At 57.3% G+C, this 17,292-nt stretch overlaps 1 protein-coding gene across 2 annotated transcripts in view; it reads left to right on the plus strand.

Annotated features, from left to right (window-relative positions):
• The window catches only part of CRTC1 (CREB regulated transcription coactivator 1), a 74,501-nt gene that overhangs the window by 38,737 nt on the left and 18,472 nt on the right, over window positions 1–17,292 (plus strand). Inside the window, exons 2-7 of one of the 2 annotated variants that reach the window (XM_007461066.1) lie at window positions 7,449–7,565; window positions 8,790–8,837; window positions 10,375–10,512; window positions 11,563–11,624; window positions 13,621–13,715; window positions 15,822–15,907. In XM_007461066.1, coding sequence (XP_007461128.1) covers window positions 7,449–7,565; window positions 8,790–8,837; window positions 10,375–10,512; window positions 11,563–11,624; window positions 13,621–13,715; window positions 15,822–15,907 — 546 coding nt within the window. The remainder of the gene's footprint in view (window positions 1–7,448; window positions 7,566–8,789; window positions 8,838–10,374; window positions 10,513–11,562; window positions 11,625–13,620; window positions 13,716–15,821; window positions 15,908–17,292) is intronic. The other variant, XM_007461067.1, reaches the window with a different exon arrangement.

The raw sequence follows: 17,292 nt of genomic DNA on the forward strand, positions 1-17,292 counted from the left end.
TCGGCAGGCGGACTCTCAGCCACTGCGCCACCAGGGAAGCCCCTCAAACGGTTCATTTTATGTTGTGTGACTTTTATTTCGATAACAAAGAAAAAGAAATGTTTAAGAAGTGAGAAGAGTGGCTCCGGACCTTCATGGTTGGGCACCTGTGCAGGCACAGCTGCCTCCCCCAGAGCCCCAGGTTTCCGATCCTTTCCCGAGCGGGCAGGAGAGGTGTGGGGAGAGACGGCACTACCCAGAGATGTTGTGAATGGAGCCTGGGAGGGGCCGTCTCCCCTCCCCAAACTCAGGTCTGGTGCGCAAGCTAAGACCAGGCAGGCACTTGGGGCCAGGCCTTGGAAGGAACCTGGAGGGACACAGCCAGACTAACTGGGGTGCACACACCTCTCAGGGACTGCTGGCAGCTCCACGTGACTCAGAATCAGACCCTTTCGGGGGCTCTCTGGGGCTCCCTCCACAGGCCCCTACTGCTGCTGGAATACTTGGAGAACCTGATGAAGCCCTGGTCTCTCCCTCCCAGGGAATAACCCCCAAAGGTGACCCCTCTGCTGTTGGCAGCCTCCTGAGGACTCCACCTAGGGGAGCCCTAAGGGGCAGTGCTCAGGCCAGGGTGTGCGAATCCCTTGGGGTCCTGCCCAGCACTCAGGTCCCAGAAGGATTCTGCACTTGAGATGGGATTTGCTCTCCACCTCCCTCTCACGAATGGCTCTTTGACTGTGTACTTGGGAAGCTGTCTGTTCTTCCTTGGGCCTCAGTTTCCCCAGAGTCGGGGGGTGGGCTGTCCCATGTGGGCGCAGGAGAAACATTGTCCCTGCCTGGGATTCTGAGCACATCGAACAGTTAGTTGTTTCTGCATTCGCATGTTCATCTGTTATCTGGTCTCTCAGTCCCCATGTGAGTGCCAACCTACTCCATTGTGCCAGGGTCCTTGCAGGGCTGACAGTCTAATGGGAGGAGATGGACCTTGGTCGGGTGGTTTTGGATAGTGAGCCATGGAAGGAGGTGACCCCATGGGGGAGAGGTGCGCAGTGTTGGGCTGGCCCAGTGGGAAGAGCCTTCTGGAGGAGGGAGGGCCAGTGCAAAGGCCCTGAGGCAGTTACCTCAGCTGGTAGAGCACAGTGGTTGGGGGAGAGCAGAGGGCCAGACAGTGCAGGCCTTTGTGGTGAGAGGGGGAAACAGGTCTGCTGAGAGCTCACAGCTCCTCTCTGGTGCTCTGCCGCGGCCCCCATGCCTGCCCTGGCTTTGTAGGACAGAGCTCAGCCTTCAGCTACTCCCCTTAATTTCATTAGAAGCTTGGCCAGTTGCCATGGTGGTTGCTGATGGGCCTGACCGAGGCCAGTTCCTTCTAGACAGCGAGGCCTGGGAGGGGTTGGCAGATGGGAATTTGCTGTATCCTGTGGGGGTCCCAGAGGACGAGGGCTGCCCTGAAGAAGTGACTGCGTCTGCCGTGCTATGCCTTCCCAGGGCCACGGGCCCCCGTTCTTGCCCGGCCTTGTGGCCCGCACTCCTTCCAGCCCCTTGGATGCTGCCAGGATCGGGGGTTGTGTGCCCAGTAGGGATGTGGACACAGACTGGGGATGCACGCTGTGCTGGGCAACTCTGTCCCTGTGGGGTCCTGTCAGCAAGGGGGTTGGGAGAGGCTGGAGAAGCCACCCATTTATACACGGTTCTGTAGGGGGAGTGGGGGTCGGGTGGAGGAGGACTTTGTATGGGGGTGGGAGGGCCAGTCCTCACTCAGGCTGTGTCAGGGGCCGGGGCGGGGGAACCCTGTGTGGAAACGAGGGGCCCAGGGCGAAAGCAGGACCTGAAGTGGCTTTTTATAGTGAGACTTGTGCTGGGTCTCCCTTGACAGAGCTGAAATGGTTGGGTTGATGCTCTGACTATAAGCTCCCAGAAGAGCTGGCGTGCTCTGATCTGTGATGTGATGGGCCTCTGTGACGCTCTGCGGTCCCAGCCACCCGCTGGTCCACAGGGTTATGCGAGAGTCAGGTTCCAGGAGTGGAGTCTACGCCCCACTTGGCCACTTCTGAGCTTGATGGCCCTGGGCAATTCCCTTGCCTGCTGAGTCTCAGTTTTCCCATCTGGAAAGTGGAGTGTGCTGGTAACCTCCTCAAAGGGCCTGTCTTATTGCTATTTTTTTTCTTTCTTTTTTTTTTTGTTTTGGCCTCGCTGCGCGGCTTGTGGGATCTTCCCCGACCAGGGATTGAGCCTGGGCCACCGCAGTGAAAGCCTGGAATCCTAACCACTAGGCCACCAGGGAACTCCCAAAGGGCCTGTCTTAGGTTGAATTGTGTCCCCTCAAAAGATGGGGACTTCCCTGGTGATCCAGTGGTTAAGACTTTGCACTTCCACTGCAGGGGCCACAGGTTGGGTCCCTGGTCGGGGAACCAAGATCCCCCATGCCTCATGACGCCCCCCATCCCCCAAAAAAAGATATGTCCACGTGCTCACCCCTGGAACCTGGGAATGTGACCTTACTTGGCAGGAGGGTCTCTGCAGGTGTAATTAAGGGTCCCAAGATGAGCTTAATTCTAAATTAGGATGGGCTATGAATCCAGTGACAGGTATTATTCTAAGAGAAAGGAGAGGGGGATGTGAGACACAGACACAGAGGGGAAGGCCGTGTAGAGACAGAGAAGGAGATCGGAGTGAGGCAGCCGTGAGCCAAGGACACCTGGAGCCCCCCCGCCCCCACCGAAGCCAGGAGGGGCCTGGGACGGATCATCCCTCAGAGCCTCTGGAAAGAACCAACCCTGTCCACACCTTGATTTTGGACTTCCACCTCTTGAACTGTGAGGGAGTGAATTCCTGTTGTTATAAGCCACCCAGTCTGTGGTAATTTGTTATGGTCGCCTCAGGACACCTGAGACAGGGCAGTTGTGATGCTTAAATGTGCTGAGACTTGAGAAGGGCTCTGTGGCCCGTGGCGGGGGCTCAGGGGTGCCGTCTGCAACACTTGGGGTGGGAGCATGGCTCAGAGGGTGCCTAAGGTCTATGCTGTGCTTCCTGGTCATCTGTCGTGTCCCCATCGGCCTCAACCCTGAAACACCTCTGACCCCTAGGGTGTGGTGCCACGTCGTTGGTTGGTTCACACGTGAGAGCAAGAGGATTTGAAAGACACGAACTGGACTGTTCTGGAAAGATCTGGGGCTGCAGGATGCTGGTGGGAGGCAAGGCCAGACATAAAGCAGCACTTCCTGGGGGTCCGGCGTGGCCCCATGCAGTGCTGGCACCAGACACATTATGACCAGTAGACCGTGAGTCTCGGGAGCCCGCCACCTGGTGGGTACAGGATGGGGATGGTGGACAGGGTTCATGGGCCAGGCATTTTGGATGGGGCAAACGTGGCTAGACAAACCAAGGGGCATATGGAAAAGGCCTGGGTCAGTCAGTGGTGCTGTCACTTTTCTTCCTTTTGACCCAGTAAAGGAAGAGGGTGGCTTTAGGGGAAGCTGGGCAGGGTGATTCCGGAACTCCCTGTGCCATCTTTGCAGTTTTTCTGTGAACCGAAAACTTTATTAAAAACAACAACAACAACAGGGCTTCCCTGGTGGCGCAGTGGTTGAGAGTCCGCCTGCCGATGCAGGGGACGTGGGTTCGTGCCCCGGTCCGGGAAGATCCCACATGCCGCGGAGCGGCTGGGCCTGTGAGCCATGGCCGCTGAGCCTGAGTGTCCGGAGCCTGTGCTCCGCAACGGGGAAACAACAACAACAACAACAACAACAACAACAAAGCCAGAGGCCAGTGTGAAGGTGGTTTGGGGGGGCCTCCTCCTTGGGTGGGGTGTCAGGGAGGCCCCCTCCCAGGGTGGGTGTGGAGGGGGAGCTGTCACAGGCTGAGGCCCTGGGGGGGTCACAAACTCGGGGTGCTTTGGGGTCAGGTGGCCAGAGGAAATGAAGAGTTGGGAGAGCAGAGGGCAAGGAGGCCACCGTGAAAGCGTGGATGGTGGGGCATCTGCCTGCCCTCGGCATCTGGAGTGGGGTCCACTCTCACAGCTGGGGAGCCTGGACTTGGACCCCAAGCTGTCTGACCCACAGGCCAAAAGCAAGGGGGAGCCTGGGAGTCACAGCTCCTTTGAGCCGGTGGGCCTTGTCCAGGCTTCACTGCCCCGTCTGCGCCCGCCTCTGCCAAAGCCCATGAGGATGGGGTGAGGGGAAGGGGTGGCCCAAGCCTCCTGAGGGCATCAGGAGTTATGTTGGTGTCCTGAAAGGTTCTTATATGGCTTCCAAATGGGACTGTCACCTGGCTGGAGAAAGTCACCTCCTGAGAGCGGGAGCAGTGGTGTTCATTCATTGATTCATTCATTCACTCATGTGTTCTGTGTTTCTTTGTTCCACCAGCAGGTGCTGCTGAGTGTTAGACCCTGGCTTGGATGCCGGGTTTATGGCGAGGTTGGGGGTAGAGTAGGGTAGGAAGTGCCATCGAGGGGGTACGGAGTGAGGACCACTGGGTGGAGGGGTGCACGAGGGACTGTGGCTTGACAGCGGGAAGAGGCATGAACGTCAACGTCAGGCAGCTTGTTAGACCCTGACTGGTGGTGTCACTCTGCTCTCCTTGTGGACCCTCTGAGGCATCAGGTCCATGGGTGGAGCCCAGGCTGGCACCTCCTCACCCCGGGACCTTACTCCTGGGGTTTTCTGGCCAGGCCTGGGATGGCAGTCAGCCCCTGCAAAAGTTAAGGGGGTCCCTAAGACCACCTTCACATCTGACACCAACTGCAGAATTTGAGGGTTCCCAAGACTACCTTCAGCTCGGCAGTTCACTGGAAGGACTTAGAAGTCACTGAAAACCATCATACGGTCACGGTCTATTACAGTGAAAGGACAGAGATCACAGCTGGCATGGGGCGGCGGCCAGGAGACTTCCAAACACAGAGCTGCAGGTTGTCCCTTCCCGGGGAGTCACACGGACAGTGCTTGCTTCTCCCAGCACCAGTGTGTGATGACATACATGGGGGTTGTCAACCAGGGATATGCCCCAAGCCTTGGTGTCCAGGGTTTTTATTGGGGTTCGCCACGCAGGCTCTGCTGACTGCTGTCTGCAGCTGCTGCAGAGGGTGAGCTGGTATTGCATTGGGGCCTGAGACCTCCACCCGCAGTCACACTGTTGGCATAGATACCCAGCGTGGCCCGAGGACCTAGGCAAACAGAGACACTCTTTATCAGGCAGGGCTTTCACTTCCCAGGAGCTGGGGGCAAAGCTCAAACTGCCCTGGGCCAGGTTAACTCTCCTGCACAGCCCCACATACAGCCGAGGGTGAGCACAGGGGTCCCCCAAAGGACGAGTGGAGCCCCGCACTGTGTCCACTCCAGAGGCCGCACCACAAAGCCTGACATTCCCAAAGCACAGTGGATGGGGGTTGGGAACCATCAAGGGAAAGAAAGGCTCCGCCAGAGGGCCACTGTTGCCGCAGCGCACAAGCCATGAGCAGCCTGTCCCCAGTCTGGGCTCCCTCTGGCCCGGAACGTGGCAGCTTTGCAGAGTACTTTCCTGGATGCCACGGTTTCCAGAGCTGGCAGTTCAGCCTGGAACACAGGCACGTGTGTTATAAGCACTTCCTGTATCTCACACAACCGGCGTTTGTGCACACACGCTCACCTGGACCACCCACTCTAGAGAGGGGGAAACTGAGGCCCAGAAGGGGGCTGTAGCTCCCCAGGGCCACGTGGTACTCGAGAGGTGGTTCTTGAGAGGTGGATGTAAGGCTAGTTCCTGCCGCGTGGCTCAGACACAAGAAGGGCCTGGGGGGTGGGGGGCGCGGGTCTCGGGTCCAAGGTAACCCGTGCCCATCGCCCATCCTACTTGGCCTCCCCCTCCGTCCTGACCGGGGGCTAGCCTATTTCATCTCGTGCAACCGCAGGGAGGGACACAGTGGGGTGTTCACGGTGAGCGTCTCCAGCCACTGGAGACAGAGCCTGGGCTGGATCCTACAGATGCCTGAGAACCACCCGCGGAGGAACGGAGCCAGGTCAATCTCCCTCCTGGCTCCACCGCAGCTCGCAGGAAACAGCTGTTTACCTGGGTGAGGTGCTCGGCTGGGCGAGCAGCCAGTTCCAGAGCTTCACTTCCCCCTCCGGTGTCGGAGGCCCCCCAGGAAGCCGGGACTGGCGTGGGAGAGCCGGGCGGTGTGGGCGGACAGCAAACGGAGTGCTGCCAGGAGCTGTTTGTGAGGGAACGTGAGCCGGTCTTGTTGTGTACACAGCGTCGACCCTAGCAACCGCCCCAGCCGGCTGGAGCGGACACCCACCTCTCCCCGGGTGCCCAGCTGCCACCCCTCCGTCACAGCACCTGCATCCCAGCCTGGGCAGTCTGACGGGCTTTGGGGTGGGCCTAGGGCCACCGGTGGTGTCAACCAGGTCACGAGCATCTGCAATTCCTGGCAAAGTGGAATCGATGCTCCAGCGAGGAAAGGCCCGGTCCCAGCCCCGCACCAAGGCAGCCGTGGCTGGTCAGGGAGCCCCGGACTCCTGGTTCTGAGGCCTGGCCCAGCAGGACGAATCCCCACGCGAGTGATGGGCAGAGGACTGTGCAGGGATGCAGCCACCCCAGACAAAGGCTCTGTAATGCGTGAGGCTGGCGGGTCAGGCAGAAGGAGCCTGGGGGCTTGGGCAGGACTCCTTAGAACTCAGGCGGCGTCTGGCAGACCCTCTCGCCCTGTGTGTGCTGTCAGAGGGATTGTACATGCTGCACTTTGAAAGCCAGCACTGCACTTCTGAGCTGGCCTCTCTGATTCAGGCCAGTGGAAAGACAATTTCTCCTGTGTCCGGGCGTAAATTCGCAGCCTCTGGCCTGCACCCCAGGAACGCAGCCTTTGGCGTGATAAGAAATGGTTCCCCTGGGGGGTGAGGGGCCTCCTGCACAGGCTCCAGGCTCCAGGTCCACTTGATACTCTTGCTTATTCACAAATTGTCTGAATCAGCTGGCAACGCCCCCTCAAGTTCATGGAGGCAGCACCCCCAGGGCGAGTTTCCCTGCCTGGGGAGGGCCACCTGGGCGTCTCGGGTCTCTGATTCTGCTGGTTTTGGTGGAGAGAATCATGGCTCCTTTGAGAATCTGAGTCACGGGGGTGCCACACCCTCTGTGCCTGGTGCCACTGACTCGACTACTTGGGGCCCTCGGGAATGGCGCTCCGCAGGGTGTGCTCAGGAACCCCCCCCCCCCCCCCCCCCCTCCCCCCCACCCCCTCCTCCCCATCGCCTCCTCCACACCATCACCACCTCCACACCATCACCTCATCCACACCATCACCTCCACACCATCACCACCTCCACACCATCACCACCTCCCCACTGGCTCACGGGCCCAGCCGCCCTGCGGCACGTGGGATCCCCCCGGGACCGGGGCACAAACCCGCGTCCCCTGCATCGGCAGGGGGGGGGGCCCCCACCCCCCCCCCCCCCCCACCGCCCGCTCCCCCAACGCTGTAGCTGTCGGTTTCTCTCTTGCAGCTCCAGCTCCAAAAGTCCCAGTACCTGCAGCTGGGCCCAAGCCGTGGCCAGTACTATGGCGGGTCCCTGCCCAACGTGAACCAGATTGGGAGCGGCACCGTGGATCTGCCCTTCCAGGTGAGCCCCCATTCCTCTCCCACACCACCTCCCACCTGGAGTGTGTTGCAGTCTGGGCCCTGGCCACAGAGCAAGAGAGCGTGCATGACAGCCTGTGAACAGCTGGGGTCACCAGACAATTGCCGCCGCCCACCCAGCCCCCGCCTACTCCTTCCCCTGGGATGGCCTGGCCAGGCCTCACCCGGATCCCCCCTGCCCATCCTCTGTCAGCAGAGCCCGCAGAGAGGCCGAGGTCTGGCTGTGAGTGTTTCGGCAGCCGCTACACCTGTTGGCCGGCTGTGCGGCAGCGGGAACTGCTCAGGGCCTCTGGGGCTTGGCTCCGTCCCGCTTCACTAATCCGCAAGCCCAGCAATTCTCAGAAGGAGGCCCCTCAGCCTGACCCCACTTGTCTGCAAACGTTTTCTGGCAGAGACCCACACAGCACGGCTCCCGCAGGCCGCATAGCTGCCGCGCACGTCCTTATCATAAATAAGAACAGATAAGGTCCACCACCTGCCCAGTGCAGGGCCGGCCTCTTCTCCTGGGCCATGTCCCTCGACCCTGGTCTGCAGGTGGAAGTGGGGGCACGGTGGGCCCAGGAGCTGGGCCGATAGCTGGGCCCTGCCCCCCAGCACGATATCTGGACTCTGCAGGGACAGGTCCACCGAACAACCACGCACTTGTCCCGTTGCTGGGACAGAGCCCCAGAAACAGCCACGTCCGTTAGCATGTTGACAGGCCAGGTGGAGCTGGGTCGCTCCCACAGGGAGCTCAGTCCCCACCCACCCCGCAGTCATTCCTCAGCTTGTATTCCTCCCACGCTGCTGCTGGGATGTGTCAGGGCACCAGCCCAGGGGCCCGCAGGCTGGCTTGGGGTCCGGCTGGCTCAGCTCTGAATCCCCAGGGCCTCTTGGGGCACGGCCCGCCTCACGTGGCCTCCACATCAGAGCAGATAGATGCGTGGGGCTGTCGTGCTGATCTTCACATGCTCCAAAGGCCTCACCTCTTTGTCAGGGCCCTTTCTAGTTTGGGTTTTCTCCTCCTCCCTGGCTCCCCTCTTCCTCTGTTTCCCCATCCCCTCCTCCGTCAAGGACAGTGTCTCTCTGGGCATCCCCAAGCTTGGCCCTGCCTGAGGCCACGGTAGAGCCCCCGAGGGCCGAGGGTGCATGGGGGCCTGTTGGGCTTCCCACTGGGGGGCCAGGCGAGGCAGGAGTGTCTCAAAGTCTTGGTTCTTTGCATTTTCAGCCCAGCGGATATCTGGGGGAGGCTCTGGCAGCGGCTCCTGTCTCTCTGGTAAATGAGCCCCTGGGCTGAGGCCTCGGCATCCCCGGCACGTGTGCGGGCGCTGGGTATTCCTGTGCGGCCGCCCCCGTGGCCCAGCGGGAGGTGTCCCGTCTGCCAAACAGAAGCAGATTCGCTCTGCACCCCCTTGTCTGGGGAAGTGCATATGGTCGCGTCGAGAGACCCCTTCCCCGGGGGATCCTAGCATGCGTGCCAACGCTGCATGGTTCGTTCCCGTGACACATGCACACGCGTGTGCGCAGATCCTAACTCGGCCTGGCGAGCTGGGCTGTGGCTGGGCCCGAGCTTCTCTGTGCCTCTGGCTCTGCTTCAGCCGCCTGAGTTTCCCCTCGGGGCTTCCAGGCATCTCTGGGAGGAGATGAACGGCCCCTATCCGCTGGTGTCTGTGCCTGGACAGCGAGGTTCCTACCCTCCCTCGGTCACTGCTGTCTCCCGGGCCCACAGCCTTTTGGAGTCAGAAGCACAGAAAGACCCAAGCGGGCAGCGTCCTTGCTGGGTCAGAGGAAGTCGGGGTCCCCGGACGCCCGGGAGAGCGGTCAGCCCTGAATGCTGGCCGAGGTTTTCGGACAGGTGGAGCAGAGCAGTGAGCCAGCCAGTGGCAGTTCTTCCGGAGGAAATTGCTTTTTGCCTGGCTGCCCAGAGAAGACAGAAGGGCCCGAGGGCCAGGTGGCCAGGTAGGAGGCTGGTAGCTGCCTCCAGAGCTAGCTAAGGCTGCCAGTCTCACCCCAGTCAGATGGTGAGGGGCCCATGGCACCAGGGCTGGTGGAGAGCAGGCTCCTGGGGACCTCAGGAGCATGGAGCCAGGAGTGGGAGCCGGGCGTGACCGGGGGCCTCATGCCAGCCCCAGGTGCTGGAAGGGAGCCCCGTCCAGCCAAGCTGTGGGCCAGGGCTCCGGAAAGTGCCTGCACTTGGCTGCCGGTGGTGCTGGGACAAGGCTGTGGGGGAGAGTGCGTGGGGGCCGAGTCTCAATCAGGACCAGCCCCAGGCTCCACGAGGAGCCTCCAGGGAGCCAGCACTTGGCCAGGTGGGCCCCTGACGTCCTGGGCTGGAAGCCCTGGGGCTGTCTCTTGGCAGGCCCCTCCAGGGATGACGTAGGTGGGGAGAGGAGGCCGGCCAGGCCCGGAGAGAGAGGGCGGAGGCCTGTCTGCACCTGGCGAGGCTGGGAGGGGGTGCTCGGGCCGTCTGCACCCCTGGCGCCCTGGCCGGCTCCGGGCCCCGAGCTTGCGCCGCTCTGCCTGGCCCGTGCATGCCAGCTGCACTGCACGCCTGCCGCCCCGGCACCTGGAACCCCAGCTCGCCGCCACCCCTACAGTGCTCGGAGGCTGGGGGCAGGGGCCGAGGAGGAAAGGAAGCCCGTCTGGAGTAGCCGAGGGTGTCTCCAGAACTGGGCAGGGGGCTTGTAGAGGGACCCTGAGGCGAGATCCTGGGGGCAGAGCTGGGGTCGCATCTTGGGCCACAGCTGGTAACCGTGGTTTGGGTTCCTCTCTCTTTTCTTCCATCTCTTCCTCTCCTCCCTCCCCACCCCCAGACACCCTTCCAGTCCTCAGGCCTGGACACCAGCCGGACTACCCGGCACCATGGGCTAGTGGACAGAGTGTACCGGGAGCGTGGCCGCCTTGGCTCCCCACATCGCCGGCCTCTGTCAGTGGACAAACATGGAAGGCAGATATCCTTTTCCCAGAGGATGGGGGTGGGGGGGGGCGGGGACCACTTCATCCAGCTGATGGACCTGCCTGCTGCCAGCTCTGTGATAGAATCAGGGCCGCTCCAGTCCTCCAGGGCTACCGGGCCCCACCAAGAGGGGGTGCCGTTGCATGGAAACCCTGGAAGACTTCCTGGAGGAGGCAGTGCAAGCAGAGGAGCCTTTAGCCGGGGGTGGGGGGTGGGGTGGGCGGCTAGGGGAGCACAGGGAACAGTGACACAGAGTAGGCCACTGGAGCACACAGCCTGAGATGAGAGTTGGGAGGGTATGCTCAGATGCCTGACTGGGCAGTGGGGCCCAGGAAAGCCCAGGAAGGGCACCCACACGTCAGGGCCATGGTGGTGGACCCCTCTGGAGGCCATATGGAGCCAAGGCAGTGGGGCTGAGGGGGATCTGAGCCAGACACAGACAGATCAGAGGGAGGCTTGATCTGAAGACACAAAATTTGCCTTTGCACCTCTGCCAAGCAGAGAGGTTGTGAGGAATCCCACCCCCGCCACCGACTTGACTGCCCCTTGGTACTTAACCAGCCAGGCTCCCCCACCACTACGGTCTGAGTGGCTGCTCCTGGGAACCCCGGCTCTCTAGAACAGAGAAGCCTGTTCTTTCCTGGTTCTCGTTTCCATGGGCTGGGGGAGCCTGAGAAACTGGGCGCCAGACCAAGCCCTCGGGCCCTGGGAGTCACCCCGTCAGCCCAAAGTTAAGAGTCGAGACCGGGGTCAGCTGAATTAGACTCCCTGCAGCCCCCCCTACGGGCCCCCGTTTCATGGCTGAGGCCCCTCTTGGAAGGGGTGCAGCCTGCACGTGCGCTTGCAGGGGGTGAGTGCTGAGTGCTAGGTGGATGGGGCTGCACCCTGGGGGCTGCTCGCCGCCAGGCAGGAAAGGCCCCCGCCCTGAGGCCCCAGCTGTTTGCCGGCTCCCAGCAGCCTGGCTACTCGGGTTGGCCAGCGCAGGGTTCTTGGGGCTCAGGGCAGGGCCTCAGCTGACAGCACCATCCCCTTAACTCATACTCACGCGGACAGCTGCCCATATGGCACCGTGTACCTCTCGCCACCTGCGGACACCAGCTGGAGAAGGTCAGTGACCCAGAACCAACCCCCAACCCTCTCATTGGAAACAAAACTATACTTTCATCGTGGCCGTGCTTGGAAAACCAATATGCAGTCACTTAAAAATGACAAAACTTAGAAGCATCCAGAAGTTTCTAGAAATCAGCTCTATCCCTGTAAACAATGAGGTCACAGTTTTGGGGTCTTCCAGGGATTTTTTTTTTCCCCTCTATTTATGACTTTTTTTTTCCTTTTTTAAACAAAGTTGGGATTGTAGTGACTATTCAGTGTTGTCACTTGCTTTATTTAATGCTCTATTATGATTGTTTCCCACATTCCTGAAAAGCCATAGAAAATTTGATTGGAAAAGTGTGATATATTTATTACTAGAAGATTAGGAAAATACATAAATGCATCTAGAAGATGAAAAAAAAAGTCCATAATGCCATCATCTAGGAAGATCTAAGATAACAACAATAATATAGTTAATATAAATACCTACAATAACACAGGTGATAGTTGCACACCAGCGTGAATGTACTTAATGACATAGAAGTCTATACTTAAAAATGGTTAAAAAGGCAAATTTTATATTTATTTTAGCACACATACACACAAAAACATATGTAGGTGACTTCAGTAAACAAAGACCCAAAGTAAACAAGCTGTCAAAAAAAACACAGCACAAAATATATCGTTCAATTAGGGACTTCCGTAATTAGGGACTTCCCTGGTGGCACAGTGGTTGAGAATCCGCCTGCCAATGTAGGGGACACGGGTTTGATCCCTGGTCCGGGAAGATCCCACATGCCGCGGAGCATCTAAGCACGTGAGCCACAACTATTGAGCCTGTGCTCTAGAGCCCGTCAGCCACAGCTACTGAGCCCACGTGCCACAACTACTGAAGCCCGCGCGCCTAGATCCCAAGCTCTGCAACAAGAGAAGCCACCGCAGTGAGAAGCCCACGCACCACAATGAAGAGTAGCCCCCGTTCGCCACAACTAAAGAAAGCCCGCGCGCAGCAACTAAGACCCAACAATGAAGACCCAATGCAGCCAAAAATAAATAAATAAATAAATAAATAAATTTTTAAAATAATATAATTAAATGCCCACCAAGCACGTGTTCATATACCAGGTCCTATTTCAACCATCACATACGTTAACTGATGTAAGGCGCACAGAGCTCTGTGGAGTTGGTGCTGTTATCCTCCCCATTTTAGGCATAAGAAAGCGCGCAGAGAGGTCAGAACACTTGCTCAGGGACAGACAGCTGGTGGGGAGCCAGGATCCCCCTGGCTCCTCACAGCTCAGCTGGCCCCAGGGTCAGAGACAGCCCGGTCCTCTGTAACCTGCTGTTGTCCTTGAACCAAGTTTCCTCCACGTCACTCTCAGTGTCTGGGACATCCCCCTTGGGGGTGTGTGGCTCTTTCCCCGAATTGGCTGTGCAGCTGGACCTGCCCTTTGCGTGTCCGCCCAGCTCCCCGTGGCTGCCCCTGGTTTCCTAGGCAGCTGAGGGGTTTTTCTGAGGGCCCTCCCTCCAGGCACCTGCAGCTGGGGGCAGATTGTGTTATTGGGGCAGAGAGTGGAGCCTCTCCCAGACTCCTGGGAGCACTGGGCTGGTTGGAGCAAGACCCCCCCTTGGCCATTAGTCACCAGTAAGGGGACTCCGTGATGGGTTCATACTTCCAAGGCTGGGCCACTGTGGGACTGTCAGGCCCTCTCTCTTCACGGTTTCAATAGGAAAGCACTACCTTTTCCCTAAAGCCGCGAAGGCCTTCGAAGGGGCAGGGATGGGCAGGGCCTGGTTAGGAACGAAGGGACAGCTCTGCTGCAGCCTTTGCAGACGAAAACCACAGTCACTGTTGTGGTTCTTCAGGGTTTTTGCTCAGGTATGCAGCTCACAAAAATGACCCATGACTGCCACCCTGTTCCATCGGGTGGGTCCCAGATAGAGTTGGAGCCAGGACTGTCCCTTCGTCCCCTTTGGGGGCCAAGGCTCACTGTCTCTCTCCTCTCCCCAGGACCAATTCTGACTCTGCCCTTCACCAGAGCACAATGACGCCCACCCAGCCAGAGCCTTTTACGGGTGGGTCCCAGGACGTGCACCAGAAAAAAGGTATCAGCGGGGCCCATGGGTGTCTTTCCTGGGGTCAGGCAAGTCCAGTGGCTGACCGCTATGCTCCCAGAGGTCACAAATATGTAGGTGGACAGACCTGAGAAGGAAGACTCAGCAGGTGCTGTGGGACAAGGGGAGGGGTTCAGGGAAACTTTGAGGTGGCGCTATTTGAGTTGGATTTTGAGGAGTGCGTAGGAGTTTTCTAGGCAGAGAAAACAGTCCCTACACACTCAGATTGGCTTCTGATTATGGATTCAAGGTATGGCCGTGCAGTCTGGGGGCCTTGCAGATTCTTTCAAATGTTGGGAGCAGCAAGCCCGGGGAAAAGGGGCATATTTATCAGCTCGTGACCAACAGTCGGAGCTAGATGTTCAGCTTCACGTATCGTTTGGTCCAGGGCTTCACACTGGATCATTTCCTGGCTCTGATGCTCAGAACCTCTTGGCCCACAGGGTCTGCCCTGGCAAAACGGTGGGTGGAAAGGAGGCTAACTGTTCCCTAACTCTTGTCCAGAGCCTCCTTTCCAACTGGGTCATGCACACACCCCTGCAGCTGGGGCAGATCTGTGCCCAGGCCTCAGTTCCTCCTTGGAGCCAGGTATGGAGGCAGAGCATCCCTGGGACCTTCCAGGAAGGTACACGGCATCTTAAAAACTGGGGCAGTGTCACCCAGAGAGGGGAGTGTGACGCTGTGAGGCCAGCCCTAGAAACCCATGTGGGCCTGATCTGCTCCAAGACACTGAAACCAGACAGTTAATCATTTACACTGCAGGTCCAAACGTTTACCACTTTTTTGGTAGCATTTCACTGTGCGAGTACGTAAACATACCGGGGAGATTTTGCTGATAGAAGAAGGGTGGTCAACCAGAACTTCACCCCTTGGTGGGCAGGGGCTGTCTTCATGTGATCTTTCCAGCTCATTGGGCATCAAAGGCGAGATTGCAGAAGGGAATGTCTCCATAATAAAAGCAAGGATTCCAAATGCCTAGGGGTGACGAGAATGGACCTGGCACTTCCCTCCCGTTCCTGATGCTGGGGGCAATTCAGAGGGCACTGTCTATCCTGAGGGGGGTCCTCCAGGAACTTGGGGCTTTGGGGGTGGGTGAGTGGGCTTCGCCCTCCCCAGGGACCCTTTGTGACCGTGGAAGGACCCCTGGTAGCTCAGAGTCCAGTTGGCCTTGGTGGGGCTGGGGGTGGGGGGGGTGGGACACATCACCTCTCCCTGTTGCTCTAGGAGGGGTCCAGGCAGTAACGAAGTCTGGTGTTAGCCTGGCTGTCCTCCCATCCCCCCGTCCAGGTTTCTAGAAGGAGGAATTAACCTCTTCCTTCTAATTATGTTCATAGTGGTGCTACTGCAGGTGAAAAACTGAACCTCCAACAGGCATCAAGAAATTGGATCTCATAAAGAAAGCGTTTAATCTCACGTTAACTGAAAGTTTTAAGGAAAGGGGCCTTCAGGCACAGCTGGTTCCAGGGCCTCGAACGATGCCCATCCAGTCCCTTAGACTTGCTCTCTCCTCCTTTCCTCCTCTGGGACTGGTTGGCATTGCAGCTAACTCACGGAGCCGTAGCTACTGTGGTTGGATTGACCTCAGACTACGTTGAGCTACGTGGCTTGGTGCCAAAAGCCCAAGAGGAGCCCGGCCTCTGGGTGCTGACAGCCCAGAGGGGGAGGCAGGTGTCCACAGGGCTGTAGGTGGGGTGCACGGGGTGAGGCGATCAGTCATGGGAGATGTGGAGAGATTCTTGGCTGTCCTCTGCAGCCCGAGGCCTGAGAGTGGGTCCTGTGAGAGGCAGAGTTGACACATGTCCTTAGCTCCAGAGCGTTCATTTTCACTTCTTTATAAGTCACAGGTTCTCTGACTTTTTTTTTTTTTAACTTTTCTTTTTCTTTCTTTCTTTCTTTCTTTCTTTTCTTTTTTTTTTTTTTTTTTTAACGAAACTCTTTTTTACTTTAGTACAATCCCCAGAAGTTACTGTTGGGGCAGTTTCATTCATATCACGGTCGTGACTCTGTGTGTCAGGGAAGTGCCCTCCTGGTGCCACCACACAGCTGCAAAGATTCCTTTTCTGCTTCTCCTTCCTCTCCAACCCCACCCCACCCCAGTCTTACTATTAACAGTCCCTGGAATGGAGGAGACCACATCAGAGATGGACAAGAACCTTTCCAAGCAGGCATGGGACACCAAGAAGGTAAGAGCCTAAGGGTTTTCGGAAGTGGTTTTCCTCCTTGATCTTTTTTTTTTTTTTTTTTTTTTTTTTTAGCACAACCCACGTGAAGATGGTGGAATAGCACCTTGGGGGAGTGTCGCCTTCCCTGAAGTGTGAACCTCATTCAATTTTTTTTTTTTTTTTTGGCTGTGCTGCACAGCATGCGGGATCTTAGTTCCCCAACCAGGGATTGAACCTGGGCCCTTGGAAGTGAGTACTCGGAGTCCTAACCACTGGACCACCAGGGAATGGCCTAAACCTCATTCAGTTCTGACCAGTCGCATAAGCCTTGAATACTAACGGCAGGCCTGTTACACTGGTGAAAACCATGTAAAGAATTAAAATCTATGTTCCCTTTGGCAGCACGTATACTAAAATTGGAACAGTGCAGGGAAGATTAACATGGCCCCTGTACAAGGATGATGTGCAGATTCGCACAGCGTTCCATATTTTTATGTGTAGTGATAGATGTTAACTATTAACTAGACTTATTGTGGTGATCACTGCAGTATATACAAATACCAGATTATTATGTTGTACACCTGAAACTAATATAATATTATATGCGAATTATACCTCAATGAAAACAGAAAGAAAGAAATTAAAGCCAGGGAAGTTAAGTGATTTGCCCAAGGCTGTGAGGATACTTAGGGTTTAGAACGTATACCTCCTAATTTTTAGCCTGTGATCGTTCTGCTAACCCACAGTATTGGGTAATTATCATCGTTTATCGTCATTCTTTTTTTTTTTTTTTTTTTTCCCCTGTTGCACGGTACAGCACGCGGGATCTTAGTTCCCCAACCAGGGATTGAAATTGTGCCCCCTGCAGTAGAGGCATGGAATCCTAACCACTGGACCTCCAGGGAATTCCCTGTCCCCATTCTTAAACGTAAACTTCCATTCACTTGCACAATAATTGCAGCTTTTATTAGAGTACAGTCTGCTTGGAATTCCCAATTGGATTGGGATTTCTGTGTTATTTCAAGGTCCAGAAACAAATTTCTCAAGTTCAACCTACAAAAATGTCTAGTGATAAGATAGAATTTGTGCCATGAATACAGATTTCAACGAATTTTTAAAAATTAATTTATTTATTTATTTATTTTTGCTGTGTTGGGTCTTCGTTTCTGTGGGAGGGCTTTCTCTAGTTGCGGCAAGCCGGGGCCACTCTTCATCACAATGCGTGGGCCTCTCACTATCGCGGCCTCTTGTTGCGGAGCACAGGCTCCAGACGCGCAGGCTCGGTAGTTGTGGCTCACGGGCCCAGTTGCTCTGCGGCATGTGGGATCTTCCCAGACCGTGGCTCAAACCTGTGTCCCCTGCATCAGCAGGCAGACTCTCAACCACTGCGCCCCCAGGGGAGCCCT

This window comes from Lipotes vexillifer, unplaced genomic scaffold (genome assembly GCF_000442215.2).
Source record: "Lipotes vexillifer unplaced genomic scaffold, Lipotes_vexillifer_v1.1 scaffold469, whole genome shotgun sequence".
Lineage (NCBI taxonomy): Eukaryota > Metazoa > Chordata > Mammalia > Artiodactyla > Lipotidae > Lipotes > Lipotes vexillifer.